The 25,384-nt window shown below is 33.9% G+C and overlaps 1 protein-coding gene across 3 annotated transcripts; it reads left to right on the top strand.

Moving 5' to 3' along the window:
* Window positions 1–7,644: 7,644 nt before the first annotated feature.
* On the top strand, window positions 7,645–14,567 carry LOC105038904 (probable sodium/metabolite cotransporter BASS3, chloroplastic). 3 transcript variants are annotated; one of them, XR_830804.3, is made up of 6 exons: window positions 7,646–8,148; window positions 9,871–9,966; window positions 10,054–10,360; window positions 12,703–12,950; window positions 13,994–14,301; window positions 14,374–14,567. XR_830804.3 is itself a non-coding variant. In XM_010914821.3 (5 exons), the coding sequence occupies exons 1-5, from the start codon at window positions 7,769–7,771 to the stop codon at window positions 13,887–13,889; spliced, it is 1,038 nt and encodes a 345-aa protein (XP_010913123.1). In that variant the 5' UTR covers window positions 7,645–7,768; the 3' UTR covers window positions 13,890–14,567. The 3 variants fall into 3 exon arrangements, 2 of the variants coding, with proteins under 2 accessions (XP_010913123.1, XP_010913121.1); XM_010914821.3 differs by having other exon boundaries at window positions 7,645–8,148; window positions 13,883–14,567; XM_010914819.4 differs by having other exon boundaries at window positions 13,994–14,567.
* The last annotated feature ends 10,817 nt before the right edge of the window (window positions 14,568–25,384 follow it).

Raw genomic sequence — 25,384 nt, 5'->3', positions numbered from 1 at the left:
CTATAAGAATGATCACCCTATGAATCTGAACGAAATCTGGATCATGATCAACTCTTTGATCCTTTCCTTGATCTCTTTCTTCTCTTCTTCTCTTGCTCTTCTTCCCTTGATTATGAAGCAATCAAGGTCTGAAAACCAGCAAGAAAGAGGGGACACCCAAGCTTCTCTTGGGCGTGGAGATGGAGGATGCCCAACACTTTGGGCATTGGATCCAAAGGGAGAAGAGAGGGAGAGGCGTGGGGACTCTTAGGAGGCATAGGGGCTGCTGGAATTCTAATCTAAAGAGCCTTAGAGAAGGCTCTTTTAAATAGGCAAAATATTTGAATCCTATTCAAAATCAAATAGCCCCTTAATACAAGTCCCACTTGCATTATGAATCATTGTAGCCTTAGATATTTGACCCCCTTTAGGAGATCTATTAGGTGCCAACCATTGAAGCTTTTGCACCCACTTTTTCACATGCCACATGGGACCTAGGGGATACCCCATGCTGGTCCTATATACTCTCTTTTAGGTGGGCAAGCCCAATTTGATCAAATCAAGTGTCGTCTCATGCAAACAATCAAGAAAATTGATTAAGAGTTTGATCCCTTAATTCATATGATCCAAAATATTAGGCACCTAATAATTGGAGCCCAATGAATTTAATTTATTTAGGTTATTAATAGATAATTAATTTGAATTAATCTTATCAAATAAGTAATTCAAACACAAAGAGAAAATTAAGTCCAATCATATACTAGTAAGATTATCCTGAATCTAATGGAATTTTTCTAAATCTAATTGAGACTTCATAAGTTTAATTGCTTATTTCAGATCTAATCTCTTTATTGTGTAACCTCATAGGTTCAATTCTATCTGATAGTGAAATATACAATGATCTTTATCATAGTATCATTGAAACTCTTTTCAATAGATCGGAATGATTCCACTCTAACTCATCAAAGATTGTTGATCCTGCACAATCTTAGTGAGCTCTCACAATCCACCAATGACACCTAACAGCATTTAGTGGCAACTCAGTAGACTGAAAAAAAATTCAAGGTATAGTTCACATGTGATTCAATCCCTCTACCGTGAGTCCTGACTAGATGGTAAGTCATAGATAAATCATCAAACCTCATCATCAGTCATATGACAGATTCGAGCAACTCAAATCTAATTATGATTCTCCTAAAAAATTTTTTTCATCAATCACACTGCTGTGGCTACAGGCTCAAGGACTTAGCCTCTCAAATCGTATAGGACTACTTCTCTCTATCAAAATCGATAGATTTTATCTAGATGCATATCATACTTCTATAGTGGACTAACTATCACCAACATCTACTATAAAGACTCATTGAAATCATGTTTATGTGTCAGTCAAACTTTAGCAGCCACACTACAAGCAATCATACCATCGTAGGTCAAAAGATCATTCACACAACTACAGCATCGAGATAATTACTGATGATTGATTAAAAATCTAAGTGATCTCTCGTATGATCACACTCAGTACTAATTATTCTCTAACAACTATCCGTACTTATCGCTCAATATCTCTACACTGTAGACTAGAGACTCATCTACTTCGAAGGAAGCGATCTATGTGCTGGTCTATCCGGATCGATCACTATCCTCATGATGAAACTATGATTAAGAGTATTTAAGAATTAATTATATATGTCTCTAATTCTCAATATCTTTGAGAATATGTATCGAAGTATTAATTTCATGGATAATTCAAGGACATATTACTCTTGAATGAAAGTGAAACTTATCCTTTTATTGATCAAATCAATGTATTAAGTATAAAATTATGCCTTAAACTTATTACAATATGTTAGTCATATTGGCTTCTTAGACATACATCTAACAATCTTCTATTTAGACTAAAATCAATTGGCCACTCACTTAATGATAATGTACTTCATGTTGATAATATAAAGAAAAAAAAGAGAGAGAATGTGAATGTCACATAGCTCTAGCACTGCCGACTTGGTCATATAAATGAATCAAGAATTAATAAATTATACAAAGATAAATTCTTTGATCCTTATGATTTTGAATCATATGAAACTTGTGAATCTTGTCTCATGGATAAAATACTTATGATTTCATTTACTGGATATGGAGAAAGAGCGAGTGATATTTTGGACCTTGTATATACTGATGTTTATAATCCAATATCGACTCAAGCTAGAGGTGGATACTCCTCATCACATTTACTGATGATATGTCTAAATTTGGATATGTGTATTTAATAAAATATAAATTTGAAGCTTTTGATAAATTTAAAAAGTATCAAAGAATGGTTGAAAAATAAACTGATAAAAATATTAAAGCTCTTCGATCTGATCGAGGAGGAGAATACTTGACTAGTGAATTCCTCGATCATTTAAAATAAAATAATATACTCTCTCAGTGGACACCTCCTTGCACTCCACAATTAAATAGTATTGCGGAAAGGAAGAATCGCACATTATTAGATATGTTGTGGTCCATGATATATTTCATGAATCTTTTGATCTTCTTTTGGAGATATGCTCTCGAGACCGTAGTATATGTTTTGAACAAAGTATCATCCAAATCTGTCTCTAACACTCCATATGATATATGGAAAGAAAAGAAGTCCAGTCTTAAACATCTTAAGATTTAGAATTACCCTGCTTATATGAAAAATATTGATAGACACAAGCTTAGTGCTAGATCAGAAAAATACAAATTTGTGGGTTATCCGAAGGAGAGTATAGAATACTACTTCTACCATTCTACTCAACAAAAGGTGTTTGTTGGTAAGCATGCCATTTTTTTGAAGAAAGAGTTCATCCAAGAAGAAAACAATGGGAGGTCTGTTGAACTTGAGGAAGTTCAAAACCTACAACCTATCCAGAATTCACAAGCTGATTCTCAACCAGATGTGCCCATTGTTGAGGCACAGCCACACACACACCTCATCTCCGAAGGTCAAGTAGAGTATATAATATACCACTCAGGTATGGATTTGTCATTGAGAATGACAATACATCTCACATCATTGAGAATGATGATCGTATGATCTAATCGAAAACTATCATGAGTAGTGACTCTGACAAATGATTCAATATCATGAAATCCGAAATAGACTCCATATATATCAACCAAGCTTGGACTTTGGTTGATGCACTTGAGGGTGTGACCCCAATAGGCTGCAAATGGATCTTCAAGAAGAAGATTGGAGCAGATGGCCAGGTAGAGACCTATAAGGTTAGGCTGGTGGCAAAAGGTTTCAGACAAAAATAAGATGTTGATTATGAAGAAATCTTTTCGTCTGTAGCCATGCTCAAGTCTATTCGAATTATGCTTGATATTGCTGCATATCATAACTATGAGATCTGACAAATGGATGTTAAGACTGCCTTCCTCAATGAAAATTTTGAAAAAGAAGTCTATATAATTCAGTCAGAGGGATTTCTCTCTAGTAAGAGAGCAAATCAAGTATGCAACTGAATAGATCTATTTATGGATTACAACAAGCATCGAGGAGCTGAAACATCCATTTTGATGAGACAGTCAAATCACTTGGCTTTATCAAAAATATGGATGAACCTTATGTGTACAAAAAAACTAATGGGAATAGTATTCTTGATCTTGTATGTAGACGATATACTGCTCATTGGGAATGATATCCCTATGTTGCAATCGGTCAAGACATGACTATCATAAAAGTTTTCTATGAAAGACTTGGGTGAAGCATCCTATATACTTGGTATAAAGATCTATAGGGATAGATCAAAGAGGATGCTTGGCTTGTCCCAGTCTAGGTACATAGATCTTGTGTTGAAGAGGTTCAATATGAAGGGAAATAAAAGGGGTTATTTGCCTATAGGTCATAGCATACAACTCTCTAAGAAGATGTCTCCTAAGATACCTGAAGAGAGAAATAGAAGGGGTTCTATTTCTTATGCTTCGACTGTAGGATCAAAAATATATACTATGCTGTGTACCAGGCCTAACGTAGCTTATGCCTTGGGCATTGTAAATAGATTTTAGGCTAATCCCAGAAAGGATCATTGAAAAGCTGTGAAAAATATACTCAAGTACTTAAAAAAGACTAGAGATATTTTTTCATATATGGTGGATCTGATTTAAAACTAAAAAGTTATACTAATTTTAATTTTTAATCTAATTTGGATGATAGCAAATCCATATCTGGATATGTGTTTACCCTGTATGGTGGAGCAGTAAGTTAGAAGAGTTTCAAACAGTAAATTATTGCTGACTCAGTCATTGAGACTGAATATATTGCTGCTAGTGAGGCTGCTAAGGAGGCCATCTGGATGAAAAAGTTTATCTCAGAATTTGATACGATTTCAGGGATTGAAAAACTAGTGCCCCTTTATTGTGACAATACTGAGGCAGTTGCTCAAGCTCAGGAATCGAGGTCTCATCATAAATCAAGCACATCCTAAGATGGTTCCACCTCCTTCAGAAGATGATCGAAAAATACGATGTAATAGTAGAGCGAGTTGATACCAAGAATAATATAGCAGATCCGTTCACTAAGGCTTTATCATTGCAGTAGTTTGACCGCCACCTTGATTGCATAGGCATCAAGTATAAAGGCGATTGACTTTAGTGTAAGTGAGAAATTAAAAAAATAATATCCTACAAATCAATCGTATATGGGATGCGATCAGATATTTTCTATAATTTATCTTTCAAACTCATATAATTGATATTGTTATTTAATAAAATAAGCATCTTGATTCATTATATGCTGCATCTTATTATTATTTTTAAGATTATAATGAACCCCATAGGTCTGGACAATAGTTTTAGGGCCATGATGAGATTACACCAGTGAGACTTAAATCTTTGATAGCCATGATCTAAAATATTTTCAATCATTGGTTCATTGAGTTGGAGATTAATAATACCGGTAAGACTGGCATGTCCTATGTATGCTCAGTGATAAAAGTGGTTGATCTCACAACCACTTGTATAGTGACACTAATACAAGAATATGGGTGCTCATTAGAGAATGAGTTTACTGAATAGACCTATGAGAGAATATCTGATGAAGTCTTATTTACATGTCGCTGATGATTCTCTAATGAGAGTTGTGTAAGTGATCCTTTGACTTGAGATCACCATGGTACCTTATGTACATAAATCTATGTTTTGGTTCACTTTCTAACTTAGTTCTCTGATCTTTGTGTAAGGTGTTCTAAATGTAGTGAAGTATGTATGAAAATTATGAGTGATCAATAAGGGATCAGTCACTCTTAATAAGGAGAGTAAATATCCTATGTGATCTCATAGGTCGATGATTTTGAAAATTTTTGGTCAAAACAGGATGATAATTAAAAAAAAAAATTAATATATCATCAACTGAATTATCGCTTTTTGATCGAGATATATATAGATAAGCAATTGGATTTGACATGATTTCGTGTCCACAGCTCATCTGAGATGTTGTTTGACTGAAGGATTGAATTACACGGTAACCTACCACTGAAGGATATTTTGATAATTTTTTATCAAAATTTTAAATCTTTCAGATAGTTATGACATGTTGCTAGACGTCAATCTTGATTTGTAGACTCATCAGAATTAAAAGATTTTAATTTGATAATTAATTAGGAAGAGTCCTAGTTGATTGGGACTCTTGAGCTGACATAATTTGATCGGATTAGGGTTACATCAAGAATCTGCATCCACTGCTGACTAGATTTGGAACCCAATAGATCACATACTTTGAGATTTGATCTTGATCTGATTTAATTAGGATTTAATATAAATCTTAAGGGTTAATTTGATATGCTAGCACATTGTGTTAACCCAAGTTTTTAATTTAGTTCAATTCAAAGTATTTGAGCTAAACTAGACCTGTCGCCTTTGACCTAATTGGACTGAGTCTACTTTAATTTGGTTCTTATCTAACTTGAAAGTGTTTCAAGTGTGGAAGGAGTCCTCTGTGCCTATCAGGTTTTATGTCCAAAAATAAATGCCGCCCCACCTTAATTGCGTTGAGAAGTGGAAGAGTCCTTCTTCATGAAGACTCTTATCCATCTCCTTGTTTTCCTCCATATTCTTTAATTATTGCATGTTGATTTTTTAGATGGGATTTATGGGGCGTAGAAGAGGAGTCATTCTGTGTGAAAGCTCTTCTGCACCAAATAAAGACACGGAGAATTTATTCTCCATGTGAAGACTTGGAGTGCCAAGAGTTGGCGCCCCTTGGTCTATCTTCACATCCCCTCTTGGCCTATTTATATGGAGCGTCCCATATGGGCTAACGGCTAGATTTTGGATGAAAATCAGAGCTAATTGATGTGTGATAAGGGAGAAAAATTCTAAAAAAAATATAAGAAAAAAGATAAAGAAAAAATTGAGAAAAAAAGTTGTAAAAAGGGTAGTGAGAAAATTAGATATTATTGCTAATTTGTCCTAAGGTTTAATTTTTTCATATGTTGGAGCATAAAATCAAATCTTAGGTTGTAAGATTTCTGAAGAGAATTATCTTGGCATGATTCTAGTGGCAAAATCGAAGGCAACTGAGTATTGGTGCGATCATCCTTCGAGTTCGAAGCCGGTAGTATTCTTATGAAGAAAAGGTTGCGACAGCACATCGGTTAGGAAGGACCTTGGCCAACTTCTGTGTGGATCACCATTAGAGAGCTTCTATTTTAGAGTTTCATGGAGATCACCTACTTACCATACTGCTCATTGGAGGAAGTATAAAATTCTATTTCTTTGCATGCTTATTTTTATTTTGTACGACATTTACAAGATAATTTTAGGGTTTGGATTTCGGTTCGATAGTTTTAATTGTTAAAGCTTTCGATATACATATTTTAAAATTTTTAAAATTTATTTTTCATTTCATGATCGAAATCCAATAGCATATACTGCTAAAAAATATATATTGATCTCCTTAAAGATATATATTACATTACTGTTGGATGTATATCAAAGAAACTTGCAGTAGATATTAAGAATTCAATAAATATATATCATCTGATTATATAATATGTATTAGTAAACATATTATTTTAGAAACTATATATTAGTTTACTTAGATACGTATATTATATGCTAGATGACTAATTTGTTAATTGTGTATTAGTTGATCGTATATCATATATTGATAAATACTATATTCTGAAATCTGTATATCGATTTATGTAGAGATATATCCAGTGACTTAATAGCTGATTGATTCACTTGATATATATCACATCACATAGTATGTATCAGTAAAAAATATGTTTTGAAAATAAAAATAAATTTATATTTATTTTTTTTAATTTTTTAATTATAAACTGTTGATTTCGTATGAGATTTTTAATTTTTTAGATTTTTTTTAAAAAATATGTTAAAATAGGAAGTCGGTGCTGTACCCGCCGTATAAGATATTTGTTCCGTGCGCTCCTCGTCGGTAACCCAAGGGATATCCAACTATGAGCCAAAATATGAGCAGCCACGGGAGCAACTGTTTCAGTGCTCTAAAGCGACAAATCTAGACCTACTATGGGACACTCGTTAGAGACCATTAAAAACTGAATTCATAAGGTAGTTCTGCCACGACAGCGTAGCATTTGACTTTAACATGTCCCCTCGGACTACCCAACAGCCACTGGAATCCTTTTTATGGGCCCTCTTCCGTTTCTCCCCAAGCTCTCTTTCGCTACTTCAGCCTCTTGTTTTTATTTTTGGAATTTAAAATTAGATTTTAAACTAGGATATCTAAAATATCTTTTTTCGAAAAAAAAATCCCAGCCTCTCGTCGGCCATCAACCGGATGGCCACGCTTCCGTGCGCCTGCTCCTTCGCGAGGCTCCCGTCCGCTGGTGCCGGCTTCCGGGAACCGCCCAGAAGGACGCCGCTCGTGTCCCTGGCGGTGACCGGACCAAGCAGGGTCCGTACTCCGAGGACCGCGAGGTGGGGGGCGAGGGGTTGGGCGTCGGCGTGCTCGACCTCGTTCCCAAGGGTGGGGAGGGTGGGGTGGCCGCGGCGGGAGGGCAACGCCTCGCTTCTCTCCTTTGGAGAGGGGCCCCCTGGCGGGTACGCCGGCGGCGAGAGGGCTGGCGGCGACCCCTCGCAGGTCATCTCCGCCATGCTCCCCTTTGTCGTCGCGGCCACTGCCGTCGCGGCTCTGGTGAACCCGTCGACCTTCTCCTGGTGCGTTGATGCTTCTTTCCGAGCTTTTCTTTCTGGTTTTAATGGAGCTATTCTGAAGGTACTTTTTTGGTGTTTTTAATGTTTTAAGTGGAGAATATGAGGAATTGTGGGTTGATGAAGTGAACGTTTAAAAGAAATTAGTAGCTTGGAATTGCATGTGAATTTGAGTTTTTGTATGATGAAACTGAAGTCGAGAGGACTTTGGGTTGTGTTCTAGAAATTGATGTTGACGAAAATTGAAGGGGAGTTAGAATTTGAAGTGGAATGGGGAAGATATAAGGAAATTTGGTTTATTGCAGCGAGAAGTGTGCAAAAGTTGATAGTTGGGAGTTGCACGCATGGTATGAACATTTGTGTGGTGGTTAATTGAAGTTCAAAGAACTTTTGGATTGTGAATTAGAGAATGAAGGAACATGTGATATATGGGAAATACTTAGAATTGTGGGGCATGAATTAAAGATTGAAGAAAAGTTAATGTTTTGAAGTGTAGGTGATTAATTATTGGGGAGAAGTGAAGAATGAGCGGAAATTGGTAGTTTGGTCTTGCACGCATTACTTGTGAAATGGAATTGAACTAAAAAAAGAAATTTTTGCTTGTGAGCTAGAGGCTGAATTGGCTTGTATCTCTCTTGGTAATAGGTTGGAAATTATTTATCATAAAGTAAATATTCAGGGAAATTTAGTAAGATAAAGTTTGATGAATTGCTTGAATTTTTTTAATCATGTAATCAAAGAAAAAAGGAGTTGCTGTTCGTGATGCAAAATCTGAGAGCAATCTTTGTAGCTAGTCTTGATCATAAAAAGTGAAGATTGAATGGAAGTAATTTGAAGTTTTATGCACTGATGGAGTGTTTTTTGAGATAATATTGATGTAAATAGAACATGGTTCTGAAGCCTGAATTCAGGAGAGAATGCTTTGGAGTTGTATGGACTTTTCTTTTGTTTGTGTGATGAACATGAAATCAAAAGACTCTGGCTCATGCTGCATATGTTTTGCTATGATTAGGGAAGCAACCAGCCGTGCAGGAAACTTTTCTAATATAAACCTGAAGGAGTAATATTGTGGGTTGTGCAGTGGAGAGTTTCCAAACTTAGTATGGTGAAGCTTTATGGAGTGATTGAATGTTTTGCAATGAAATGGAAGCAAAGAGGTTGTGCTGTGGGTCATGGAGTAAATAGACATTCCTATATTTCACATATATGGAGTTAATTTGAACTGTGCTGAATTTTAAGTAATGAAAGTATCATTCTTCAAGCAAAGATTAGGCGATTTTAATTGCATAATTTTCCATTTATTACTGGTTTGGTTTATTATGGCACTTGTTTTTTACTAAAAAAGACTATAGCTTATGAAATCAATGTAAAAATCTTATCCCTGCAAAGTTTCATATAGAGCTTTTGGTACATTTTATTTCTATGATAATCTTGGAGTCATGGAAGTAAATGAGGTGGCAAGTGCAAGCTAAAGAAAGCTCGGTTTTTCAAACGCACTGATGGCATGTTTTCACAATAGAAATAAATATACAGTTGGTCATAAGCTGAAAATATGACCACACTATATAGAACTGTGCAAAGTAATTTTGTATTTTTTTGTTTTGTATCTTCAGTAAAACTGTTGTGATACATAAGCAAAGAAATTATGGTTCTCATGCAACACAGGGCTTTACAATTATTCAAATATGTGGCTAGGAATTCAAATGTTTTCTTTCTGACTTTTGCTAGGGTTTCAAAAGAATATTATGCTCCTGCCCTTGGAGGGATCATGCTATCCATAGGCATCAGGCTATCCTTTGATGATTTTGCCCTTGCCTTTCGAAGGTTCTTGTCTCTTCCCTTTCTTTGTTATAGAACACCCATTGATCCGAGCTTATAAATTCTTGTTCTAATATGGCTTATCTGCTGCAGACCTTTACCACTATCTGTTGGATATATCGCACAATATGTGCTTAAGCCACTATTGGGCCTGGTGATTGCAAAGTTATTCAGAATGCCTTCAACGTTCTTCACTGGTTTTCTTCTTACTTCTTGTGTTGCGGGTGCACAGCTCTCAAGTTATGCTAGTTTCTTGAGCAAAGGAGATGTTGCTTTGAGTATTCTACTAACCAGCTCAACAACAATCTCTTCAGTTTTTGTTACGCCTCTTCTTACTGGTCTGCTGATTGGCTCGGTGATCCCTGTTGATGGAGTAGCAATGTCTAAGTCTATTTTGCAGGTGAAGTGATGAAATTGTAAAACATGAGGATAGATTTAATCATTGTGTTTTACCATTTAAGAAGTTGAACTTACAAACCATATGAGAAAGTTGGGTTGTGTATTATTGTTTTTGAAAGAAATTTTTTCAGCATATCAAAAAGATGTACTTTAAGAAAGCAATATTGGATCTTTTTGCTCATAGTTGAGATCGAACTAAAATTTTTCTTTTGAAATTGTAATTGGTAGATTAGTGAACGAAAAAGAAACTTAGCTAACTTTATAGTACATATTCAACTCACTAGAGAAAGACTATCTAGTTGCTCCATCTTAAGGTCTGTTTTTTGGTGGATAAATATCATCGAAAAGTTGGCCAACTTTTTCATTGACCAATTTACCCATGTTCTCACGCTTCTCTAGGTAGGTAAATTATTTTCTCATGGATAGTATTTACTCATGAAATGGGAAAAAGTCTTGTCCACCTAAGAGGTGGGTAAGTTATTTTTTGATAAACCAGAAAAATAACATTTTTATTTCATTCTTAATATACCTTTAACCCTATAATAATAATAAAATAATATATGACACTATCTTATATATAATATAATATAATATTATTATCGGATAATAATAATATTATTATTATAACAAAATATTAATATCTTATATTATTATAATAAAATATAATGTAATGTAATATATTATTTTAATATATATTAATATTATGTAGTATATTATAATTTATATTTTATATTATTAAATATAATATAATTTATTATATTTAATTATATTATATATAAAATACATTATCTATATTTATGAATATATAATATATAACATTATATATTATAACATACAAAATATAATATATTATACTATATTGTTATATATAATAATATTTATAGAATAAAGGGTACTATGGGAATATGGATAGATCTTAGCAACTTATCCAGAAAATTAGTAATGCAACAAAACATAGGTAATAGATTACCGAGCCATTTTTCAATGCATAAAAGAACATGGAGAAATTATTTTCCTGTTTAAATGTTGCTTGGGGGATACTTATCCAGAAAATTATAGATTCCTGGATAAGCTTTTTATCCTCAGAAGAATGGGCCCTTAAAGTCAAAGTCGTCTTTTATCATTTGCCTTTTATCATTTGCCTCTTCACCTTATCTGAGTAAGCATTCGGAGTGTTCAAGGAATGAGCAATGGATTGTGGATGTGCCCAACATGAATTGAGGTTCTGGAGAATCTGGATGGAAAAAGACAATGACCAGGTGTTGGGTTGATTGGACATGATAGACAGAGTTGGAGAACTTATATGTTGATTAATGTTGTAGGCTGTCTGAAGATATTATAAGATTATCATTCGGCCCAGAAGGTTGGAAAGGAGATATGAAGTAGTTTCTGTATCCTGGAATTTTATTTTGTGCTTCTGTTGGACAAAAGTGAGTACAGGAAAGAACCAAAGGAAAATATAAAGCTTACGTTTTGTCTAAATAGTTTAAAATGCTGTGTATATAAGTACAATTCTGATCAAAATCTCAAAAATCTCACAATCAAAAGAAAAGAAAATCTTATCGTTGTTATTAATTTAAAATCTGTTAAAACCATGGTATGTCTGGCATTGTATTGTGAGTAAATGCTCCCTCATTGATCTGTGTATTGAATTACAAATCAAGATAAAAGGTCGAGATTGAGCAAAATCAAAAAGAAAAAAGAGGAATCCGTTCATAAACTATGACTTCTTCTATCCATAACCAACCTTACTAAAACTTGCGACTTGATTAGAGTACCTAAACTGCTTTCCAGAAAGCATCTTCATTTTGGTGAAATGGTTGTGCCTTACAGAAGGTTAACCGATTCTGTTGGTTTTCAACTTCAGCCATTGGTACAGTTTCAATTAGTTGATGTGTTTATTCTTTATACTTTACCATATATGCCTCCATCATGTAGTAATGCTTTTTTCTAATCTACACATTGGACTGAAGGTCTAATAGTGCATTTGGAATCTCTAAAACCAATGAACTTGTCTTATTCTTGAGGCATAAATGTTTCCTCTTATTCTGTAATTAAACATATCTTTGATCAATTGTGTTCAACAATTTTCTGTTTCTCTCTTTGGTTGATTTGATGTTCCCTGTAGTGGTCTTGCTTGTTGTCTTGCTGTATTTTGCTGTATTAATTATCTGAGAGATAATGCACAAATAAAAGCTTCAGGCATATAATTGTAACTGGCATGAAGATGTTGACTTGTAGATCTGTTGTCATTAATTTGATAGCTTCTTAACATCATATATTTGCATTATTAGTCTTGATATATCACCTTCCTGTTGGACTAATGAATTTAAACTTTGTTAGGTGGTGCTTCTTCCTGTAGCATTGGGTCTTTTTCTCAACACTTATGCAAAAGCTGTGGTGAATGTTATACAACCAATAATGCCCATTGTTGCTATGTTCTGTACGTCACTGTGTATTGGAAGCCCTCTTGCTATTAACCAGAGCCAGATACTATCCTCAGAGGGTCTCCTGTTGCTTTTTCCCATATTAACATTTCATCTTGTTGCCTTCATATTGGGCTACTGGTTTCCCAAATTGCCACTTCTGAGGTACTTCAGAAATATTCAAATATTATCTTGACTCTTTTCTCTTTTGGCTTTTCATATTTTTGCATGATTACTCAACATTACTTCTTCTAACCTTCCCTTTTCACTATCTCATAGCTCTTGCAAAGATAACTCTAATTGACTTTTTTTGTTAAATTAGTTAGAACCTTTGGCATGATTTAATCCACATAAATATGGTCTTCAGTATCTTTCCACAGAGGCCTGGTATTTTCTAACATACAAAATTTCAAATAATTAATTTTTCCTTCATAATACTTGCATCTTTAAACTTAGAACATGCACAAAGCAGGTTAAGTTTATAGATTTCTTTTACCATTTCAGCAACCATCATTAAAATTAAGAGTGTCAATTTCCCTAGTGTGTTTTTCTTTTAATAACTAGCTTATACTTTTGGTCCACAGTTTTTTTCCCTCCTGTTTAGAATATCTAATGCAACTTGGTTCATTGTTTTCCATTGTTCTCCAGAAGCCACGGGTAATTCCAAATTGTATTTAGAACTCAAAGATGGTCTTGCTTGGACTGTTGCATGATCCATGCTTGGCAAACCACTGTTCTCCATCATGTCCTCAGTTAGGTCGATCTGTTTTCTCGTCCATTCACAAGGCAAATAATTTCTCAGAAAGTAGTTAAAAGCATTCTTATGGAGTTAAGATTGGAGGAGAAGGGGTTATTGTGTTGTTGTGTTCAATAATCAAGACTGGTAATTAATAAATAACAACATTCTTCACAATGCTTTGAACTGCAACCAACAAGAAGTTTATCGTATTTCTGATCCCCTCATTCTTCTTTGCTTGAATCCTCTCTGCACTTGCTATTAGACTCATTTGACATATCATAGTACGATGTAATCTTTATTTGACAAATTGGAAGAAAAAAAGATTAATATAATTGGTGGTTTTTTCATTTTGAGGCAGTTTGTAGTGAGATAGCAGCAAGTGTGTTGATGTATTGAGCTTTTCTTCAATGGTGGCAGTATATGTTTGGTTCAACTGTCACCAAGTTAATATTTTTGAGGGTTTTCCCAGGCAAGAGGAGCCAGTTTGTAGGACAATTTCTCTATGCACTGGGATGCAGAGCTCTACCCTAGCTGGCCTTCTAGCTACACAGTTCCTGGGAAGCAGCCAAGCAGTTCCTGCAGCACTATCAGTTGTCGCGATGGCCATTATGGGTTTATGTCTTGCATCCTTTTGGGGTAATGGATCACGAATCAGAGACATCAGCTTGATGCATTTGCCTCGTGCTTGTTCTGATGTCGACTCTTGAGAAAGTCTCGGAAGAGCATTCCTGAAGTTGTGAATGATGGCTTGGTCTTGAGTGCTGACTCTACACCTAGGTCTGAAAACGAAGCAGTATCTATACGAATTTTGTCTTAGTATTTCAATAGCTTTGGAAAATCTATTTTCAGGTCTGATCGATGTATGGCAGCAGTGGGACGGTCAAGTTGATGTTGGCACAGCTTGCTCTTAGTTTGGATGCTCTCGGGGAGGAAGCATGCAGGTTCAACAGTTTTACCTCAATGTCCTCTGTATATGCTTTATTGCTAAGTCAGAAATAAAGGCATGCTTTATATCTAAAAATGAGAGTCCACTTGTCTTTTAATTGCTGTTTGGTATGTGGTTTCTTGTCAACTTGTCATGGCATAGTTTGAGATCTCACATGTGCAGCAAGATCTGCAGGTAGGAGGAAAGAAACCAGAACTCAGGTTTTATAGTTATTCTTTGTTAAATAGTAGTTTTTGTCTTGCTTTTTACTTGTAAGCTTTAAGGCTGGATTCAAAGGCTATGTCATCACTCCAATTATGGAGCAACTCAACCAGATGCCAGATCTTTGGAAAATAAGCGGGCCATGCCTTGCCTAGTTTGGAGCAGGCCTGTGCAAAGTTATCTGGCCTGCCAACCAGTCCACGCCTAAAAGCTGGCAGGAGAAATTTTTTGTGCACCGTGGGCGGTATAGAAAATCCAATGTGGAGTGCATTGTCTCATTTGATTGTTTCACGTAGTCATCACTTTTTAATACATTTGTAATATCTGCAAGTCAGTTTTTTCATTTAAAAATTTTATATAATAAAAATATTTATATCTTTGAAAAAAATTATGATATTTTATGTCCATATTATGGCATCCTGCTTCCATAATGTGCATAGGATGTCATATTTTTTTTAAAGAACAAAGATATTTTCGTTATTTAAAATTTTTAAATGAAAAAATTGATTTACAGATATTAAATGGACATTAGAGAGTGATTGGACAAATATGTTTTTTTTGTATTATGATATCCTAGGCCATATTATGACATTCTGGGCTATATTACGTCATAGGATGTCATAATTTTTTTTTCGAAAGACGAGTATTTTCATCATATAAAATTTTTAAAAGAAAAAAATTTATCTGCATGCATTAAATACGCATTGGAAAGTGATGACTACGTGGATCAATCGGATGAGGTGGTGCATTTCATGTCGGATTTTCTATAATGCCTGCGGTGCACAGAATATCTCAAGCTGGTAGATATTTTTGTTGGGGTGGCCCAACATGGCTTCGGATTATATAGATTTTGGCAAATTCTTTGTGCACTGCGGGTGGTGTAGAAAATCCGATATGGAGTGCACAGCTTTGTCTGATTGGTCCACGTAGTCATCATCTTCCAACATGCATTTTATGCATGAAGATCGGTTTTTTCGTTTAAAAATTTTATATGACAAAAATATTCTTATTATTTGGTAAAATTATAACATCTTATGTTCATATCATGATATCCTGTATTCAGAAAGTCATAATTTTTTATCTATAGGATGTCATAATATAATACATGATGTTATAATATGTAGAGGATGTTACAAATTTTTTTAAAAAATAGAGGTATTTTCGTCATTTAAAATTTTCAAATGAAAAATTCGATTAATTGTCATTAAAAATATGTTGAAAAGTGGTTGGACAAAAATATTCTTTTTATATTATGATATTTTGGATCATATTATGACATTCTGGACTATAATACGTCATAAGACGTCAATTTTTTTTTTTAAAAATAAAGATATTTTTGTTATATAAATTTTTTAAATGAAAAAATCGATCTTTTGATATTAAATATGTATTGAAAAATGATGATTACGTAGATCAATTAAATAATGTGATATATTTTATATTAAATTTTTTGCATCATCTACGGTGCATAAAAAAATTTTCATAGATTTTTGTACGAAGTTACGAGGAGTGCTGCAAACGGCCTGTTGAACATGGGCATGCATGTTCAGATCTTGATATTGGACTTCGGCACAGCTCAATAGATGATTTTAGGTTAGGACAGGTCGGGTCTCAATTTTTTTTTTTTTTAAAGACGCAACGGGTCATTCAAGTCAGGGTGGGGTCTGTTATGTAGATATTTATTTGAAGTTACAAGTAATGCTGTAAACATCCAGTCGAACCTGGGCATGCATGATCAATAGTCTTCTTCACTTCTTCTCTTCTCTCTCTTCTTCTTCTTCTTCTTCTTTTTCTTTTTTTCTTTTTTTTTCTTTTTTTTTTTTAAGGATCTAGTCAAGTTAAGGTCGTATATGATCTGGTGGCAACCTAAAATATTCAGATCCGGATTAAGTCCAAGACAGGTCCATAGCTACATTTGCTAACCAACAAGAATTCATGATGCAGGGTATGGGTGCTCATATAATGTTCACCAACCCAACATGACAATTATTTTTAATAATTATCAATAGTTATTGAAACTAAAGAAGGGACCAGAGAGAGAACTGAGTCATCCCTAGAAACTTGGGGAAGCGCTTCCTGGTACTGTTGCAATGATCGGCTATATAACGTGGCAAAATTTTAAGAGAGATGATGAATCTCAAGAGAAACAAAAGAAGGGATTGTAAATTCTGTGGCCCAAACATCCAAAGGAAGCAACCATGAACCAAAGGAATCAGCTAAGCAAGAATCGACATACAAAATGTATAAAAGGAACGTGGGATGTCAACAAAAATGCATACAAGTTCCAGTACCAATAGTTTAATCAAATTTTTATAAGATCAAGCAACATGGTAGAAAGCCAATTCTAATACACCACAAATGAGCAACAATTCTCCAAGTAAATGTAATAACACAATAGAATCTAGGAAATATCATATGTTGCAAGCCTGCAACCAAATGTAGCTAAGGTTCAGAAACTCCGTTAAGAAAAGTTATGCAGAGTGTTGGCATTGTACTAACAAATACAAACATCTAATGCAGAAAGATCATATATATGCAACTTTGTTAGCGGAGGAAAAATGTGCTGCATGATAAAGATGTAGAATCTTTCCATGTTTTATGCATAGTAAAATAATACAACTAAATAAAATAAGAAAGTACAACTAGACTTAAGATCAAACGGACCATTGCCTGAAGCACCAAGATGTAGCTACGAAGCACCAGGGGATCCACAAAATGGTACCCACTGTTCTTCCAACAAATCCCATAAGAAAGGTGGTCTCTATGACAAATACTACGGATTGGCTCTTTAGGGGCATTGCCTTTCTTCCTGCCATCTTGATCTACAATTAAGATACATATATTGAATCATCCATAACAAAAACAGAAGCATCTAACTCCATATTTTAGGCCTCGTTTTGCTACTTATAGCCTTAATGTTGGAACCCTATTTGGCCTGACTGGATCCGGCTATGAGACAATTGGATGTCCATAGCAATGCCCACCTTTTATTCGTAATTTTTCGTTTTATAAGGATGACTAATGTGATACCCCAAACCATAATCCAGCAGGTGCATGGATTTTAAAGCATAAATCAAAAAAAAAAAAAGGGAAGGGATAAGCCAGCACGTGCATTGTATGCGCTGGAAAACGAGCTGGGAAGAGGAATTACTGTGGAACTAGAGAAGAACGCGAGGAACTCTTGGAGGAGTTCCTCTTCCGATCAAAATCCTAAACCTATTCGAAATCTTAATTGAAAACGAAATCAAATTGCTCCCTATTAGAGATCTATTTAAAGACCTCAATCTCTTGGATTTTTTTCTCACAAAAATCACCATCAAATTTTCTAATTTCTTCTTGTTTATTGGTAGTTCATCTTTACTTTGGCCGTTAATAATCTGATTAATCTTAGCCAAGAAGCAAGTAAATCCCTCCCACATCACCTTCTTAATCTTCTGTATGTCCTAAGCATGAATTTTGCCAAAATTTAGCTGCCAAAAATCCTTGAAAATTGCTATTTTTCGGATCCCCAATTTTCATATTCATTTGTGATTTTTCATCACTTGAGCCGCCGCCGGTCACTGGACCAAGTCGGTTGTTGCCATCAGGGACTGCTCCTCTAGTCACAGGGGTTGTCAGCTAGGAGGAGGATCTGTCAGCTTCGGAAACAAAGGGAAGGAAACCTCCCCATGTTCCTGTCACGCCCCCGATCCGAGATTGTGAATCGAGGGTCATGGCAACCACCGCATACTTATAGAATACTTTTTCCATAAGCATGCAAGGCATCTCATCATGATATCTTCACAAACAGTTAAATAAATTTTTCTTTATTCAATAATCAAACCTTGGTTCAAATAACAAATCAAAACTAAGTGTTCAAAAGAAAATAACTGTCTGACAAAGTCAACACTAAAACAAAACTAAAAGTCTTGAATCAATTCTGAGAAAAATCCTAAATCAATAAGTTAACTCCATCTCTAATCGCTCTCCCAACCGAAATCCCACATCATGCTAATTTTCTGGATCTGTAAGAAAAACATAAAACTTATCATGAGCTAAATAGCCCAGTAAACAGTGTATACCTTTAACTGAATAATCAGGCAAATAATACTATGCATAACAAATCAATATGTAATTTCATGAAATCATAATCATACTGTCAATCATATATAAAAGTCAATTCATCATAATTTCCAATTATGCTTTTCTTCTTAAATTCATCAATTTCTTAAATTCTTCTTACCAACCATGACTATGACCACATTATCCCTGTGGCAGGGTCATAATACCGCGTATCTGCTTGCGGTGGGCTGCGAATCATCTGGCAGCCAAGTCCTTTGGAACCGCTGGTCTAGCTGGCGGTTTTGTCGCTGGTCTATCTGGCGACATGTCGCTGGTCTCACTGGCGACATAAATCCTCAGGACAGTCAATTGCCAACGTATATGCCCCCATTGGCGGAGTCCTCAACACAGTCAGGTTGTCAATTTCATATTGTCTTCCAATTCATATATTATTTTCAAGATAATAAAATTAATTGATATTCGAGTCAAATCAATTATAACATTCTTTGAGATCATATATCATCATAATAATTGCTCAGCAAATAACTTCAATCATAAATAATTTTCTACAATTAACTTTCATCATAAATAATTTTCAACAATTATTTCAATAAATAATTACAATCACAAGCATGCATAAATTTATTTAATTCATAATTTATCAGATAAATTCAGTAAAAGTAAACACTACTTACCTCAAATGTATTCCAATAAATCCACATAATTCTATAAATTTTCTTCCAAAAATTCTGTTCATAGATCATATCGCGATATCCCATAATCAAACATCCACAATCCTATACAGAATCAATTTCAATAATTAGAAAGAATACGAATACCATATTTCAACGGTTTAGATTGGGTCCGATCATCTAATTTTATCTAATCAAAATCTAATTAGGACCTAAATGATCCAAAGTTTGACTATCAGATCAAATCAGATTCGAAGTGATAGGATCGAGGTTTCTTCATCGATTTCATAAAATCAAGTGGAGAGAGAAAATCAGAGGAGAGAGAATTCATGAGGTACAATTCGAATTGATCAAGTGACACAATCCAACATTACGATTGGTCCAATATCTCAATTGGTGAAATCAATCATGATCAAATCAAGTCATGGCTAGATCGAAATCATGGATGATCAAATCTAAAGATTCATGATCTGATTAAGGTGGGTGCCAATACGTTGTCTGAAAATCATGGATCAGGGTTCTTCATTAGAATCAGATCAGACTTATTAAAAAAAATTTCTTCATTCACTAACCTTTTTTTTTAGAGAGAGAATCAATCAAGAGAGAAAATATTTTAGAGAGAGAAAATTCTAGAGAGAGAAAACTCATCTTGAATTCTTCAGACAATATGATTCAACAAATTCTGATCGATCAGATCAAATCATGCTAAAATTATCATGTGGATAATTCAATAAGATCATGAGAAATAAAATCTAAAAATACCTGATCTGATCAAAGTGGATGTCGGTGTATCGTCCGACGATCACAGATCAAAAATCCATTACGAGAATCATTTAAATTCATCATCATTCTTCTCAAAATTCTAAAAATCTTAGGAGAGAGAAATAATCTAGAGAGAGGATTCTAGAGAGAGAAAGTAGAGAGAGAAAATCCAATTCTAGAGAGAGAAAAATACTAATTCAAGTTGAAGAGAGAGAGGGAAGAGAGAGAAACTCTCTTTCTCATATTTTATTATTTATCTCATTATTTATTAATTAATTTTATTTTTCTCTTTCTTCTTTTCTTTCTTTCTCTCTTTTTTTTTTCTTTTTCTTCATGGAAGAGAGAGGAGAGAAAATCCTATTTATTATTATTATATTATTATTATTTTATTTTTCTTCTTTCTTTTTTTTTTCCTTTTCCCTTTTCTTTTTCTTCTTTTTCTTTTCTTTTCCTTCTTCTTCTTTTCTTTTTCTTTTTCTTTTCCTTCTTCTTCTTCTTCTTCTTTTCTTCTTCTCTCGTGGGCTTCTTTTGGGCTGAAACAGGGGACCTTAAGGTCCCCTCGTTGGGCGGCCGGCCGGCGGGGTGGTCGGCGTGAGACTGCCGTCGGCAGGAGGAGAGGCGATCCGCGGTAAGAGGAGGCCAAACCGGTGGTCGACGGTGACCACCGACGATGGAAAAATGGCAAAAAAAGAAGATTTTTCCGCAATAAAATCCGGCGACTTCGGTCGCCGGCGAGCGTGCACATCGGCACGGAAAGGAAGGGAGAGGAGAGAGGAAGGGGAGGAAGCTTACCTCCGACGCCGGTGAGGTTTTTTCGGCGAGAAATTGGACGGCACAGCGACGGGTCTCCGTGAGGAATCTCCGACGATTGCCGCCGTTTGAGCTTAGGATTTTCGGTGGAAAAGAGAGAGGAGGGATCTCCTCCTTAAATAGGACCGGAGGGAGATCGTTTCCGACTCCGATTGGGAGCCGGCGAGAGGAGGAAGAAGACTCCGTTCGGGAGTCTTCTCCCCTGTTTTCCTTCCTTTTTTTTTTTTGTTTTGGGCTTTGGATTCGTTGCTTGGGCCAGGCCTCACATTCTTCCCCTCTAAAAGAAATTTCGTCCTCAAAATTTTTCTTTGCTTGAGTCTTCATAGTTTCTTATTTGAATCTCATCCACAAATATTTTAATTCTTGATATAAATTCATTCTTAAATCATTTCATAAGAAAAAAATCGGTACATCAAATATCGATCTGAACGGAACCATCCATTTTCTTATTTATCAAGATCAACATCTCAAAAATTTTCAATATTTCAAGATTTTAAAATTATGATCTCATTTTCTGTAAAATAATGTTCAATATCTCATGACTCAAATCAAATCTATCTCTTGTGAATAGAAGAAGGTCAATGTCTCTATTCTTGCATAAGAACTTCATTCATCATCATCATTCATTTTTTTTTTCAAAATATTAACCACTCTTAATTTCAACCCATCATAAAATAAGAAAAACATACTTCTTATGAATCATATGATGACATCCTAACCAATCAAAATTCAAAAATATTTTCTCTTATTCGTACTTTCAAAAGTTGAAGATTTATCATTTCAATCTCATTCTCGAGCTTTTGATATTTTAATTCTCGATACAACTTCATCATTAAGTTATTTCATAAAGATCAATATCATCATTGTTGATTGAATCAATATCACTATTTCTAGTCATCGAAATTTTCTTACTCAAACCCTCAAACTCTTAAATATTCTAATTCTTGAAGCAAATTTTATCATTAAGTCATTCCATAATAAAAATCAATAACTCAAAATTTGATCTAAATCAAAACTATATTTTTCAATATCTCTATTCTAAGTAAGTATATCAATTTTCTTTATCTAAACATTAACAACTCTTAATTAATCGATTCATTATCAAATTAAATTATAAATAACTCCAATCCATCTTTTGTAGAACAATCGTCAATATCAATAGATAACCTCAATCTTTTCCATTCAGTCAGAGAAATAATAATGATCAAAAGAATTCTAACTTCAAATTTCATTATACCCTGGAGATAAATATTTGAGTATAATAATCTAAGATCAAAATCATCATTCGATAAACAATCTCAAGTTCTTCCTAGTAATTAGAAAATTATAAAATTTAATTTTAGGATAGAAAAAATTTATCTCTAAATATTCTAAATCTAAAATCAAAGGTCCACTCATCCTAGAATTAGGATGCTAATTATTTTTGTAGCATAGTAGATGGAATCACTACTTTTAAAAAGTCACATTAGGATATCTAAAATAATTTAAAATTTTAAAATATTATTCTTTCTAATATCAATAAATTTCTTGTATCAAACCATATCATCCATCATAATTCTTTAACTCAAAGGGTCAACATTCCTGACTTACTCAAAGTAGTCCAGATTACCATGCTTCCGCTGCGCACTCTGATCTAACAATCAAAATTTCTTAGCTTCACCAAAAAAAATTTTTGATCAAATTATTTCTTTATCTTATCAATAGAAAAGATCTAAAATTTTAAATTTCAATTGAAGTCAAAGATTAACTTTCGATTCTCATTCATACTTTTACTGGTGTACAATAATCTTGATTAACCCTTGAGTCCAATATCATATTTAAACCATCATATAGATTTACTATAATCAATATGAATCAAATCTTAATTCTCATATCACTTCAATTCGATAATTTTCAAACCAAAAATCTTTATAAGTCAAATCAATGAGAAAAATCCTTCGATGCTCCACCAAATTTGGACATAATCAGAATATATATGGATTTCAAATCATTATTTTTTTTTTCTAAAATTTCTATCATTAGGATCTTCAATATCTATTAAATATCCTTTCATAACAATCATACAAGCTTCAAAAAAATCAAATCTCTATTTAATAGTAGATTCAATTAGGGACCTCATTAACAAAAGCAAAGGAACTCCATATCAATTCCTAAATCCCAATTTTCTAAATTGTAAATTCACATGGATCTCTTAATCTGAAATATAAATATAAATCAGATCTTTTATCTTAATCTGAAGATATCAATTTTTCATTAACAATCTCAACAATAATATCAGAAAATCTCTTGATCAACTTAGATACGAAGTCTTTAAATTAAAATTTCATACACATCATGTAGTCTCCAAGAGACATAATAAGATCCATTATTTAGATCTAAGGATGATGATTAAAGCTTCCAGTATGATGAATATCCTATAATCTCAAAATCAATTTCATCAATAAGACATAGGTTTCTTTGCAATATCCTCAAATATGTATTCATCATAATATGCCACTTTATATATAATCCACATACCAAATTCAATTTCGATAAATATTCCAATCAAGCATCATAAAAGATTTTTCTTAGCCCATTCTGGAATAATATTTTATTATCAAATCTTTATCTTGCTAATAATAGTCAACTTCTCAACTAGAAGTAATATCATAGTATTATTCTCACATCGAATTTGAACTTACGATTCACTTGAATAACCAATGATCAAATTAATAACCATAATGCACAATAAAATTTTATATCAATCCTTTTGTAATTACTTTCGATCAAGATCTAACTAATCATATCATGATCTATAGATCATCCATCATATTTCAAACTCCATATGTCATAATCTCTTGCGATCCTTTTATACATAATCTCAATATTTAATCAAAAATTTTAAATATTTCTCCCACTACAATCATCAAAGATCTACACTATAATGTCCCTAGTGTCTATCCACTTATACCCATTCTATATCTAATTCTATGTTTCATAATTCATTCACTTATGCTCTGATACCACTATAATTGTCACGCCCCCGACCCGAGATTGTGAATCGAGGGTCATGGCAACCGCCGCATACTTATAGAATACTTTTTCCATAAGCATGCAAGGCATCTCATCATGATATCTTCACAAACAGTTAAATAAATTTTTCTTTATTCAATAATCAAACCTTGGTTCAAATAACAAATCAAAACTAAGTGTTCAAAAGAAAGTAACTGTCTGACAAAGTCAACACTAAAACAAAACTAAAAGTCTTGAATCAATTCTGAAAAAAATTCTAAATCAATGAGTTAACTCCATCTCTAATCGCTCTCCCAACCGAAATCCCACATCATGCTAATTTTCTGGATCTGTAAGAAAAACATAAAACTTATCATGAGCTAAATAGCCCAGTAAACAGTGTATACCTTTAACTGAATAATCAGGCAAATAATACTATGCATAACAAATCAATATGTAATTTCATGAAATCATAATCATACTGTCAATCATATATAAAAGTCAATTCATCATAATTTCCAATTATGCTTTTCTTCTTAAATTCATCAATTTCTTAAATTCTTCTTACCAACCATGACTATGACCACATTATCCCTGTGGCAGGGTCATAATACCGCGTATCTGCTTGCGGTGGGCTATGAATCATCTGGCAGCCAAGTCCTTTGGAATCGCTGGTCTAGCTGGCGGTTTTGTCGCTGGTCTATCTGGCGACATGTCGCTGGTCTCACTGGCGACATAAATCCTCAAAACAGTCAATTGCCAACGTATATGCCCCCATTGGCGGGGTCCTCAACACAGTCAGGTTGTCAATTTCATATTGTCTTCCAATTCATATATTATTTTCAAGATAATAAAATTAATTGATATTCGAGTCAAATCAATTATAACATTCTTTGAGATCATATATCATCATAATAATTGCTCAGCAAATAACTTCAATCATAAATAATTTTCTACAATTAACTTTCATCATAAATAATTTTTAAGAATTATTTCAATAAATAATTACAATCACAAGCATGCATAAATTTATTTAATTCATAATTTATCAGATAAATTCAGTAAAAGTAAACACTACTTACTTCAAATGTATTCCAATAAATCCACATAATTCTATAAATTTTCTTCCAAAAATTCTGTTCATAGATCATATCGCGATATCCCATGATCAAATATCCACAATCCTATACAGATTCAATTTCAATAATTAGAAAGAATACGAATACCATATTTCAACGGTTTAGATTGGGTCCGATCATCTAATTTTATCTAATCAAAATCTAATTAGGACCTAAATGATCCAAAGTTTGACTATCAGATCAAATCAGATTCGAAGTGATAGGATCGAGGTTTCTTCATCGATTTCATAAAATCAAATGGAGAGAGAAAATCAGAGGAGAGAGAATTCATGAGGTAC

The sequence above is a fragment of the Elaeis guineensis genome, chromosome 1 (genome assembly GCF_000442705.2).
Source record: "Elaeis guineensis isolate ETL-2024a chromosome 1, EG11, whole genome shotgun sequence".
NCBI classification, from domain to species: Eukaryota; Viridiplantae; Streptophyta; class Magnoliopsida; order Arecales; family Arecaceae; genus Elaeis; species Elaeis guineensis.
This window is presented reverse-complemented; position numbering and strand designations above follow the sequence as displayed.